The sequence below is a fragment of the Macadamia integrifolia genome, chromosome 6 (genome assembly GCF_013358625.1).
Source record: "Macadamia integrifolia cultivar HAES 741 chromosome 6, SCU_Mint_v3, whole genome shotgun sequence".
NCBI lineage: Eukaryota > Viridiplantae > Streptophyta > Magnoliopsida > Proteales > Proteaceae > Macadamia > Macadamia integrifolia.
This window is the reverse complement of record NC_056562.1, coordinates 10,427,708-10,441,031: the sequence shown is the minus strand read 5'-3', so window position 1 is coordinate 10,441,031 and position 13,324 is coordinate 10,427,708. Positions and strand designations below refer to the sequence as shown.

Sequence of the window (13,324 nt, the reverse complement as noted above, 5' to 3'; positions counted from 1 at the left end):
CCCTCGGCCCCCACTTGTTGTCTTTGCTGGTCCGATGTTGAAGATTCCAGCCATCTTTTCTTCGGTTGCCCTTTTTTCTCCATTTCAAAAAAGGCTCTCTGCTTTTGCTGGCCTTGTAGAAGAAGCCCGCTGCCTCTTTATAGAGAGTGGATCAGTATGGATGTGACTTTCGCTGGCCCCTCTGTTTGCGACATTGCTGGGAAGCTTGCTCTCTGTGCCACCATCAACCACATCTGGATGGAGAGAAACTTTCATAGATGGACGTCCAAATTCCGCTCTTTTGACATGATTTGGAAGGCCATCTACTTTGAGGTTGGCTCTAAGTTGTGGATTCTACATCACTGTCTTGTAGTTTATACCCCAAGGAACATGCTCATTGTTGTCTCATGGGGTCTCCCCCCTCCTCCGTTCTCCCCCCTTAGGGTTGGCCTCTCTTCCCTTCTTGGCTTTTCCCCTTTTTTTGCCCTTGGACTTGTATATCCCCACCCCCTTTTCTCTCCTTTGGTTATGATTTATTCATTCAACCAAAAAAAAAAAAATCTTCTAAAAGGAGTTGATAAACCTTAGCCGAGTCACCCACTCGGTCAAAAGTTTGGAAACACTATCCTAAATATCCTTGGCAGTCTCCTTTCTCATAAACCTCCTCCCAATCTCAGACTTCATAGAGAAGATAAGCCAAGTCATAACAATGGAGTTCTTAGTCTCTTATATGGATTAGTTGGGTCACTTGGTTTATGAGCTCGAATGGTGCTTGTAACATACCTAGCTTCCCCCCACTCTTCAAGGAAAGCTCAACAGAATGAGCCTAGTCTAAGTAGTTGGTGTTGTCCAACTTCACAAATCTGAGTATTTTGGGTTCTCAAAAGCCATCTGAGTAGGATGGGCACTAGCTGAAACCATCTGTAGGTCCACTAACCTTAGACATATTGTATAATCTCTCACACACACACAAAGTGGGGAGTACACACTCTACCCCAATGCTCTGTGCCAAAAAAAAAAAAAAAAAAAAAAAATTCCATCAAGGAGAGAAAACACATGACTCGAATAAATCCAACTCAAATACACTCTTTAAGGTGTAACATCCCCCCATAACAACTCAAGATGTCCAATCCATACAGTTCATCAAACCAAGGCAGCTAACAACTATCGTAGGAAACGTTTTAGTGACAAAAAACAGGGGAACAATGCTGGCAGGTGCTTGAATTCTGGGAAGAAATGAGTTGTGGCTCTATAGCCCTTCTCTTCAAGAACCAGGGGATGTGGGTATGGAAGGGGGGCGTAGGGTCGATTCAGATGGATCCTATCCCAGCCTCAATAGTAGTTGGAAGAGAGAGAGAGAGAGCCGGCGGAAATGGGGGAGAAATGCTGCCCTCTGGTGATTCGGGCTTCAAATTTCTATTTCTTCCCGTGAGGCCTCCTTATGATGTTTCTATGATCTTCATCCAAGTTCATCTCATGATATTGTATTCTCTTCCTTGGAAACCCTATGTAACCTAGGGTTCCAAAGAGAGGAAATGGGAGTGGAGAACTTATAGCATGACTCTCAAACCTAAACCGTGGCTTTGATGCCAAGTTTAAATCTAAAGGTTGTAACTTGTAAGAGAACAAGGGGGCAAGAGAGAAGATGCATGTAGAAGGTTGAAGAAGAAGAAAGAGAAGGGAAGTTGTGGTAGAATGTCGTGGGAGAGAAAGGTTCTTCTGTCCTTCTATATTGATTTGCTTAACATAAAGGAAAATTACATCCTTACCCCCCAAGCTAATATATGATAGCCGAAGGTGGTAAAAGGTAAGAAAGTTAAAACACATTACAACTTAATAACCAAGTACCCAATGTACCCTTATTACATGATATTATATAACTCTTAACACAAAGCACAAAAGGGTGTACCAGTGCATGAGGCTCCCACCACTGTGGGGTCTAGGAAGGGTCATAATGTATGCAACCTTAACCCCTTCTTCGTGGAGCTGTTTTCCAACTAGAATCCGCGACCACTAGGTCAAGCAACCTTACTGTTGCACTAAGGCCCACCCTTTAAAATTATGAACAAAACATGTACATACAAAGAAAAACCCGAGGCGGCAAAGAAAACCAAGAAAAATTAGAAAGACAACACGCAGGGGGGGATCGATTATTGAAAAGCTACTCTGGACAAATGTTAATGTCTAGATAATATAGCCCATACGGGAGCCTCGTCCACTGGGTACCCCCTTTTTTTTGCTCAAGCCCTTCGCCAATCGTCTGCTTTGTCAAAATATCTTGAAAAACACAATATGAGGGTAGAAAGTAACAGAACTGGTTAGAGATTTTGTAAGTTGACTAATGGATAAAAGACCTCGAAGGTAAGTATGGCACAGTAAGGACTGAAGGAAGATTCATGGATGAAGTAGGTTTTCTTCTTACTATACCATGAGCAATCACTTGGGTCGAAGAATTACAGGGGAAGGAATCTGAATTTTAAACAAAGAAGGAAAAAAGTCTTGATTTATCAGTCATATGAGTGGAAGCAGCAGCACCAGAATCAATTACCAAGGGATAGGAGATGTGTTAGTAAAAAGTGTTGAGGTACCTGTGTGTGCACGAGTAGCCATGGTTGAGGAATTGCAGTGGATGACTCAAGATTCTGGAGACGCTATAGGATCTAATTATAGTTGTCCTGAGACACAAACCCTGATGGATAAGCTCTAGATGAAGGGGTAAGATTGGTGTTGCCAAAAGACATCTTTTCACTATTACCATCTGAGGCTGTTCTATTAGCAAATTCCTGAGCCCATTCTGGTTTACAATGTTTAGCCCGACATGTATTAACTATATAATTAGGCTTGCCACCGAAAGTACATTGTCTGAAAACCTGGTCTGTTTGTCCACCACAACCACCTGTACCATGGCCATGGCCTCCCCCGGGAGCCACACCCTCTCCTAGGAAAACTAGAACACGGCCACATCCAACAACAAAAGTAAAACTTTTCTTCGAAGAGGATGATGTGTCAGCTCTAGAGGGAGAAATAAGGCTCTAAAGACAAGGGGAGGTCTCATACAAGGAAGGCATCTTCTCCCCAACAAACAACTGACTCCTCAGAGACTGAAAATCAGAGTTTAATCTGGTCGTAAACTTTGCAACCTGTAACTCAGCCTGCTGAATCTTCAACTGTTCCAAAGTAATAGTAAGAGTGATAAACATTGAGCTCCTCCCACATTCCCTTAAAGACTCTGTAGCATTCATTCAAAGATTTGTTTCCATGCTTAAAGTAAAACATTGTCATAAACACCATAAATACTAGTTCTTTTCCTGGGAGAAGCAATTCTTCAAGTGATCCCAAACTCCCCTTGGCAGTGGTGTGGAACATAACATTCACTGCAATGGCTGGTTCCTACCTGTTCCACAAGCATATAGAAGAGTGTTGTTCTCATGCATCCACTTATATTTTGTGGAATCAGAAGATGACGGGTCTGATTTAAGAAACTTCATCCTGCCTCCAGCATTAATCTAATAAGACACTCCATTGAATTTGATAGTGGTAATCTGGACACTGACATTGTCCACAGTAGATTTAGGATCAGCAATCAGTCACTATTCAAACAATGGGCCACTAAAGAAACCAGAAATCAATAGGGCTGCGCAGAAAACAGTAACCTCCAGGTCACAGGAAGTAAAAAAGCTGCCCTAAAATTTCAATCGAACCTCCCTTGCTATAGGGTTAAAATATCACAAAGTTTCAGCCCAATCCTATAGCAGAACAGTGGGATCTTGAAAACCCCTTTTCAGATTAGGGTTTATAAAGAAAATCCAGAATACCAACCTGATGGCCCAATAAATTAATAGATCTTACTTGGATATGATATCTTGAGTCACAGATAGCATCTCCACTTGTATAGAGCAGAAGAAGCATAGTAGATCACCAACCAATTTGAACACATGATTCATGCGCAGAAGGCCAGTAGAGCATCTCACATGTGCAGGCAGCAGAAAACATGGTCGATGAAAGAAAACCTTCACTGGCAGTATATATGCATCAGCAGCAGTAACAGCATAAGAAACCCTAGTTGTTCATGTCCATTAACTTGGATTTAAGAGGAACAAGGCAGCATTGGTTGCTGCAAACCAAAAGAAGCAAAATCTGAGGAAGACTCTCAAAGTTAGAAGATGATCATTAAGTACTGATCTACCAAGAGCTCTGATACCATGTAGCAGTACCAAAGATGAGAGATCAGGACATATGGAAGCAAGGAAGAGAGGAGGAGAAAGAAAGAAGAGAAAGTGAGAGGAGAAAAGAGAGGGTTGCGGCTTGTCTAACTAACCTAGACGTAGACCCTACAATATTAATAAAGACAAACAGTAAAATTACAAGGACAGCGACTAATATGAACAGGACACAAACACCCATAGGAAATATTAGGATACCAAGAATGCCCCCAAGAGGTGGTAAACACTTAAAAATAACAAAGTTGGAGAAGATTTGGAAGTTCATAGATTCCAACATATCATAGAAGAATCGAAATGATAACTGCTTGCATATGCACATGTCTAATCCTGCCTTGTAATCTTCTGCTGGAAAAAGAATCTGAATCAATACTACATTTAACAGAATACAATTCCTTTTGCAGGGGTTCATGACTCCTTCTGGACACATGCATGTGATGTGGACAAAATGAATCAGATCCTCAGGGAAAAATTTGTGGAGCTTCACAGCATGCCTGTACTTGAGAAAGTAAACATATTCCAACTTAACTTATCCGTAACATATATCTGTGTCTGAGTTGAAGGATGCTTGTGTTGAAGCCACCAGAGTCCCAATACATTTTTCTTTTAAACTGATCCTATATCTGATTCTAATTGTTCACAGTTGCTAGAAAGTTTTCAGGCATCATATCCAACACTGGCATTTCCTCCCCTTCCAGAGAGAGGCAATTTTGATTTGAGAGAAGTTCTGAAGTCTCCATATTTTTTCAACTGATCCTCTATCGATCGGTGAAGGTCCTCATCGCACAGCACAGGACACGTGTAGGGGATGAAGAAGTGCTGATCCCAGTGGGGTGTGAAATTCTCTGGTATTTTCACAGGAATAACCAGATTGTGGACAATCAAGAAGCAAGGCTGAACATGATTGATTGACAGAGGGAAGAGGGAAGTGAAATACAGTATATAGGCTGGGAGAGAGACCGGCCCAATATCAGGTTGTTTCTAAGGAAAACTTGTATTCTTCTGCATTAACATTCATCAAGGGATGTGAGAAGGTTAAATAACTGTTCTCTAATGGTGGGCCGACTCAATTCAGCAACATGGGATGATGGTGATTTTGCGTTCAGTGAGGTTTTCCTTGAGGAATTATCTGAGAGTTCCTCAATCCAGTGCTTAAGATTAACAGGGAAACGTTGTATCTCCTTCATGGTGAAGAAGGTCAATAACTTGTTACTGTTTTTGTGTGAAATGCCCCGTTGCAAATTTCTTAGTCTTTATGTTTGGATTACCCTGCTGAAGGAAATGAGTGAGGAGCTAATTACTACAAGTGGAATGTGTACCCTTTTTGTGTGTGTGTGTGTGTGGGGGGGGGGGGGGGAGAGAATTTGATGCCACATTGGATCCGTGATCTTGTAATATTTTCTCCATCTTGCCTTTGATTTACTCTTTCACAAAGGCTTGTCTGTATAGTCTGAAAATTGTAGGGTGAAAAGGAGATAAAAAAAAAAGGTGGGGGCTACAAAAAGTGCTGAGCCTGGAAATTTTTGTAACTGTCATAGGGGCAATATATTGAAAAAAACAAAGAGTCCTTTTTTTTTTTTCTGGGTGAGATTCTCGTAACCTCTTGTATTACACATGTGCATGCACTGAACACATAGACATCTCCATCAGCGATTTTCTTGACCAGTTCCAGTCCTTGAACGGTTATTAGTAGTTGCTTTCCAGCATTTGCACCTCTCAAGTCGAAGTGTTTGAACACAAATCCAGAAAACCCATATCCTAATCTGGAAAGGGTTACTTCCTTTGGGGGCTTCGGACTCCTAAACAGTTGGCCAGGAGAGACTTTAAAATCAGGAAATTAGCTTTTGCTGATTGGGACAAGGTGGGTCTAAAGTTCATGGGGAACCAAGATTCTGAAAGTTTAGAACAAAGGTATTGCCTGACATCGGTAGTGCTGGTCCATTTGGAAATCCAGGAGATAGTTATGGGACATGCAGGTTAACTGCTGTTTTTACTTATTTGTATTTGATGGAGCCTCCCACTCCCCTAGATTGGGGATCACTAAAAAGGGCTTACACTGGAGGCTCCCGTATGTGAGAGATCCAGGGTTGGGGGGTGGGTGGTGTGAAGAACTATGCAGCCTTACCCCAAGAATGTTGAGAGGCTGTTTCGATCGCTTGACTGTTAGGTCATAGCATTCGTATCTTACCTTGGATCAGATTGGGAATCACTATGATACCCTTACTAACTTACATTAAGAAGGATCTCAAGTTATATAGGTTAATTAGGGATTTATATTCAAGAGAAATGTTGATTGTAAGGTTTAGCTTGTTTTCTCTTCCAATTTCATTTCAAAATTAACTCAGTTAGATCACCAAAATTAATTAAAGCAGAAGAATTTAGGATCAATAATCATCGAAAAATTAGTGAGGTTGAATTTTGTAATGCTTATGATATTCCTAAATTTGGAACAATCAATAATGATGTTAACAAAACCATCTACTTGTTGGTGTATGATGTATTGTATTCCGTCGTAGTTTAATCCAGGGAGTATTGGTGCAGCACCTAGACAGGCAGGACGACGGTCCCGCTAGTCAGTTAGCAAGCCGTGGGGGTTGCAAGGGGGCAGGAGGCCCCCTGCATAACAGGGGGTGTAGGGGGCGTAGCCCTCGGCTCGAATTTTTTATTTGAGGGCAATTGTGTACTTTTCAGATTAGGGTTTTTTTTCGCTATATATTTGTAGCAAGGGTTTCTTTCTCTGTAATGCAAACAATACTGAGAGGTGTGAGAACGAACACTGTAACCCTATTCTCCATTGATAGTAAAACAGGATCTCATCTCACCGGGGACATAGGCAACCTTGCCGAACCTCGTAAAAATCCGTGTGCATTGTTTGTTTTGTTTTTCCATTATCTTCTGCATCGTTTCAGGGTTGCATTTCTACTACTTCCCTGTAATATAGCTTTCTAGTTGCCATAAAATGAAAGCCATTTCTTTCTAGTACTGTGGTTGCTTGTTTGAATGGATCCGCTGCTATGTCAGATTGGGTTGTTCGATCGCTTGTTGATGACTTTCTCTCTTTTATCTTCTTCATTTGATAGTATTTCTTGTCAAGCATGTTTCTTGGGTTTTGAATTGTAAAACCAATGATACATTTACCTCATGAAGCATGTGGTTTATGAGTTTGAAAAAAACAAAAAAAAAAACACAAAGTTTGTGCCAATTGATTCTATCATGCCAGAATGGGTTAAAAGGTGGGAAAATTAGATGATAACCCACTTATGGGTTTTCCTTTACAAAATTACTCGCTCAATTTTTCAATTAATAAAAATACCTCGAATCAGGTTTTGGTTTACAAAACTATCCACCTAAAGTTTCAGTTAACAAAAATACTCAAAATCAGGTTTGAATTTACAAGACTACCCAAAATCGTGATTCTCCTTCATCTTCCACATACAATCACGTATTTTATTAATCAAACTTTGAGTGGGTAGTTTTGTAAACCAAAACCTGATTTTAGGTGTTTTTGTTCACCGAAACATTGAGTGGGTAGTATTGTAAACATAAACCTGATTCGGAGTATTTTTGTTAACTGAAAAATTGAGCAGGTAATTTTGCAAAAGGAAATCCAAAAGTGTGTAATCATATAATTTTCCCTTAAAAGTTCACTAGTTTCATGAAAATGCTGTTTATGCACATTTGATTGGATAGAATGGTTTCAATCATCAACACTAGTTAATTAAATTGTCAAAGGGAAAGTGCTTGTTATTGAAGAGTGCAATTTCTATACATGTGCAAGGACCAATGGGAGTGCACGAAAAAGCATTCATAGAAACATCATTTTTTATTTCATGATATGTGGATCAATCATTTTGCCGCTCTACGTTTGGAGGCAGGGACTAACACCCTAGGTAAAACGTTTTCCCACGGTCAAAATAGTTGATTTATGTTCTAAAAAATGTCACTTATGCAGGATGAGCTATATAAATTAAAAGAGAAATACAACCACTAACAAAAGGGTAAAGGGAAGCACTAAAAGAGAAAAGGGCTCACTTGTAAGCAGGAGGGGTGCTGCCAGTATTGCGGCTTCACTTATAAACTCTTTGAATTCATCTTACCCTACTTAATTTGTAGTGCGAGAATTCCTCAAACCTAAAACTTCCCCTTTTAGAAGCCAATCAAAATTGTAACAACGATGAAATTCACAAGTTACTTCCAAACATAAATTGACCACATATAAATGGTTCAGACCAGATCATATCATTGGCCAGGAACCAATATTGAATTGCGTGATTGGTTCAAAAACGATTCAACTAACAAACCCTAACAATTAGTAGTTGCAAGTGGGGAGTGCAAAATGGCCCAAGTCGGGGCTCAATTTAAATTTATCAAAGGAAGAAGGGAGTCATAAGTGTGAAACAAATTGCATGAAATATAAGTACACTAGACAAACCGAAATATCCCCCATTTGATTAAAACGTATCTTGATCGGACCGGGTCAGACCGACCATCTCTTTAAAACTCAGAGCTCATAGAGAAGCTTCTGGAAGACCTTCATGTGCTCCGATCGCAAACAAATGGCCAGCGACAGGCTTCCATCTTTGGTTGCGCTTGGTAGCACGTACGCCAAACCCTCGTAAGGGACTTTACCGGGGCACATAAATATCGGCCGGCCCCACCCAAAATCCGCATCATATATCGGCAGTTTAGCCCAGCTCGTGATCCCGATATTAGGGCATTGGAACGTGTGGGCCCCCCGTATTAACGCCGTTAGATCAGGCTGCAACACCAGGTAATCGAGGGCTGATCTTAAGTATTTATCATCCATCCGCATCAAGGCATCATGGATCTTACCCACGGTATACGTCGGCGGATTGCTGGTGAGGTCACCGGACAATGCGATTGGTGTGGCACTGAAAACGACATTGCCGAAATAGCCAAGTGGAAGCTGGGGCCGCAATCTGGACCGTCCATCGGTGGCGATGGTCAACTTGGTCTCCTGATCATCGGGGATGCCACGTGCTTTGCATGCACAGCGCCATACGTGTCCAGCCAACACCTCGTAGGAGCTGTAATTGACGGTGTTGCCCTCTTTGGACTTGGCTTTCAGGATGTTGAGATCTTCCAGGCTGATCTTGAACAAACTAACAGTGGTGGTGTCGGTACCCAATTGGGAATATTTAGTTTGTAGAAGGGTTTTCATGGATGGTGGGTGCTGGTACTCGATGTGATGAAATGCGGGAGTTGGAGGGTCCCTGCCGCGTAGGAGTGTTCGGTCGATAAATGGTGGGATGGTGATGTCCAATCCACGTGCCACTTCAGCCCACGTGTTGATGAAATGGATAGCCGACATTCCGTCCGCAAGGTGATGCTGCAAACCCACACCGAGGGAGACTCCACCACACTTGAAACGTGTCACCTGTTTTCACTGATTCATTACGAACCAACTATTTTCTAAATGGTTAACACCCTACCTCTAGCGCAGTGACCATTTGGCTCTTCTCGTTTCTTACACACAAGATAACAACACTCTTAAATTGTAAGAGAAACAACATCCACTAAGGCAGATATAAAAGCATGTTAAAAACACAATGATTTCTCATAGAAGTCCCTAAAAAAAAAAAAAAAAAAAAGATTTCAAATTACAGAGAAAGGAATGATGTTAGTTAGGAATTTTTCAATTCAAAAGGTGTTTTTGAGGTTTAAAGTCTCATATTCCCCCCCCCTTCCTCCCTCCCCTCCCTCCCCTCCCCTCTTTTTTTTTTATTAACGATAGGTATTCAAGTCTCCGAATTGACTTAGTCTTGTTGACTGGCCTATACTAGCCTTACAATCACATAGACTAAGTTTACTGGAGATGAATGATAACCATTCAACTTTCACCTAAAAGAATTTGAATCCGCTATTCATACAATTGCCTAATCATACAATTCAACATGCAACACTTGTCACAGTCTTTACCATTACAAGGGTGCAAAAAGGGCATACAATTAGGAAGCAAAAGGGATAGGTGTTAAATGTCGAGATATATGACCAGATGATTGTACGAGCAGTTAATCCTTGGTGTAATGAAGAACACTAACATCCCATGTGAGTGGTTCCAAGAAAATAGTAGGAGTCGATCTCAGAACCACACACTTTTTTAGGCAAAATGAGGTCTCTTTCCAACCCTATTGGTTTAGGGAACGCCAAGTCTTTGAAAACAGGTTCTACCAAAAAAAAAAAGAAGTCTTTGAAACGAGGAGAAATGTTTTTTCGCAAGAATATAGGTCAAGTTTACATAGGGGAACAAGCTCATACATCCTGGTCCGTGAATTTAGAATTCATTTTCTCTCTCTTCCTTTAATAGATGTCAAATCCACGAATCAAGAATGTATCAGATTGTTCTCGTGGTGAACCTATTTTAAGGATTATACCTACCTGTTTCCTAAATCAGACTGACATGTTTGTTTTCATTGAAAGAAAGATAATTTACAACTTCACTCCCTGGAGAATGCCAATATTATAAGAACACCCATTTTCTTTAATCAAATTAGACTTAGACCCCCTATCGTCAGTCTCTGTTAAGTAAGGATTTAAAATGATATTTTTATCCTTTTAACTAAAACATATAACAAATCATATTTTACCTAAGTTACTTCTCCCAGAGTCGTTAATCGTGAGTCGTGAGTCATGATTGTTCGCAATGGCAGTTACCACCGATGGTTCCATCTTCATCTCCGGTTGAACCTGTCACTCATTCACTCTCTCTCTCTCTCTCTCTCTCTAAACCTCGAGGCCGACTTGGATGTTCTAAAAAAGAAAACCCAAATGCATAGTCAAGGATTTTCAATCATGGAAAATTTTTCGGCCAACAGCCCAGATCGTCTTTTCCTGCAAGCTTTTAAATTCATTTTAAATGCTTTTTAGTGGATTCCAATTGGAACCCTCCCTGCCTCACGCATGAGCACATGATATTCTAAGCTTCTATAGTTTTGATCTGTGACTGAGAAACTTTTTCCCACTCTCTTGTTTGAAGGCCATCAAGGGTCGATTGATCAGACGAAGAAGATAATTTGGGGCTAACTGAGACAACCACTTTTGAAGTTGTTTGTAGGTTTGGAGTTGCACAACTTTCATTCTCCTCCTTTTATTCTTCTCTGGCAATGGCTGTGAATAAGTCCTATGTTCTTCTTCTTCTCTGGGAGTGGCAACGACGGTGTTTGCTTCTGCTTTTCGGCTTTGCCAGAGAAATTTTAGCTGAATTCCTCGTTTCCTTCCCTAAAATGGCCATGGCCTCGTCGCTCCTGTATTTTAGGAGTGCTTTTTAGGAACAACATGAACATGCTCCAGTGATGCCCTCCTTTCGTTGAGGTATTCCTATTGGTCACCTATGCCACTGCCGTGATCGCCAGTGATAGATTTGGGAGAAAGGTCAAAAAAATCAATTGAGAATGGGCATTTTTGGAACTTCGAACGGTATTTTGATATTTAAAATAAAATACAATAAACTGATATTACCATATAAGATATATTCCTTAATAGAGACTGATGGTGAGGGTCTAAGTCTAATTTAGTGAAAGAGATAGGATTCTTATAATACTGGTATTCTTCGACGCTGTAAATTACCCTTAAAAGAAATAACCTTACGTTTACTAAAGATCCGTTTACTAACGCCCCCCACCCCCACACACAGCAAGTGCGAAAAGAGCTGGTACCTGCAACAGTAGGAGAGGATAGGAAGCGATGTCGCCTGAGACATCAACCGCCGGAATAAGCCGCATGAGCCCTATCGTCGGTGGCAAATCCACAAAATCATCGATAACAGAACTAGTTTCAGCCTCGACAAACAACACACCCTCGCCGTTACAGTTGATCTCGTCACGACCATTCTCGTCTCTACTCGACCTCCCAGCCATGGGGTAGAACGGCACAAGAACCTTGCACAAGGCCTCTTTCAAGACATTGGTGTCGAAGAAGTTTGAAGAACCGTTTGGCCTGTAGAAATAGAAGGTCGGAGTATGCATTCTCGATACCAGTAGATCCAGGCTGGCATTCCATAGCCTCCTCTGCGGTGTATCCTTCGCCGGCCGAACCATAGTTGACTCCTTCATTTCTATCATCATTTTGCTACCTGTAACCATAACAAGAAGAAAGATCAACGTGGCAAAATGCTATAGTGGTACAGAATCTCGTCCTATTATTGAGCTTCAGTGAGAACCCAAGAAGAGTTGCTCAGCTTCAGATAAGGAAACTCACCGGTAGTAACGAAGACAAGGGGGAGGTGTTTCTGAAGACTAAAAGAAAGGAGAAGGGTTTAACGTCTGGGTTGGCGAGGTAGGGTTCTACTCCTATATAAGGATTGCACTACACTGATTTGAACAAATAAATAAATAAAAAATCTTAGGGGTCTAGACTCTAGATTGGTCTGTTGGGTTCCTCAATTGGTCGAGCCAGGTACCTTATTAATAAGCTAATTGATTCCAAATCTGAGATATGGAACCAGTTATTAATGGACCGGTTCCTATTTCGATTCCCAATTGGTTCTATTATATGTTCAAAATTGATTTTTTTTTTCTTAATATACAAATAGGCAAAATGGTCGCGGTACGTGCAGAAAAATAGGAATACAGAACGTCCGGAGCCCCGTGAATATTCACGTAAGTGATAGGATTGACACGTGTTAAATATGTTAATCATGCTAACAGAGTTGTAAACAATTACAACTCTGTTTAATAATATTTAAATAAATAAATAATAAAAATCTCAATATAAGCTGGCTCTTCCTTTGATTCTGCTTAGAAATTTCGATCCTCTCTCTCTCTCTCTCTCTCCTAGCTTCTTCTTCTTCAAGGCCGTTCTTTCTTTCTTCTTCCTTTTTCAGTGCTCTCCAGTCTAGTTGAAATTTTGTTTATCAATCTCACTGAAGATTTGCATCCATGGTAAATTCTCATAGGTTAATAATATCTACCCAAGAAGTAATAATAAAATCCTAGATATTCAACAGTTTTGTTTACTTTATAAATTCAAATTTGTCCTCTGCCATGCATGCAAACTTTATTGTCCAATTCCCTTCCATGATGATTAATATGTAAATATGGTATTTGGATATGTGTGGCCAAGTCTCTCATATGCTTAGTGCCTAAAAATAGTTATGTTGATTTTTT

General features: G+C 40.7%; 2 protein-coding genes across 5 annotated transcripts in view; one reads left to right on the top strand and one right to left on the bottom strand.

Moving 5' to 3' along the window:
* LOC122080937 (DNA-directed RNA polymerase 3, chloroplastic-like) overlaps window positions 1-5,780 on the top strand; it is a 54,855-nt gene extending 49,075 nt beyond the window's left edge. For 2 of the 4 annotated variants that reach the window (XM_042647836.1, XM_042647833.1), the window contains 2 exons: window positions 4,604-4,707; window positions 4,843-5,780. In XM_042647836.1, coding sequence (XP_042503770.1) covers window positions 4,604-4,707; window positions 4,843-4,953 — 215 coding nt within the window. In that variant the 3' untranslated portion in view covers window positions 4,954-5,780. The remainder of the gene's footprint in view (window positions 1-4,603; window positions 4,708-4,842) is intronic. The other 2 variants (XM_042647835.1, XM_042647834.1) reach the window with 2 other exon arrangements.
* Window positions 5,781-8,529: 2,749 nt separating this feature from the next.
* Window positions 8,530-12,576, bottom strand: LOC122080841 (shikimate O-hydroxycinnamoyltransferase-like). The gene is made up of 3 exons (XM_042647713.1): window positions 12,417-12,576; window positions 11,876-12,291; window positions 8,530-9,597 (listed from the first exon to the last, which is right to left on the bottom strand). Exons 2-3 carry the CDS (start codon window positions 12,281-12,283, stop codon window positions 8,701-8,703), a joined length of 1,305 nt encoding a protein of 434 aa, XP_042503647.1. The 5' UTR covers window positions 12,284-12,291; window positions 12,417-12,576; the 3' UTR covers window positions 8,530-8,700.
* Between the last annotated feature and the right edge of the window lie 748 nt (window positions 12,577-13,324).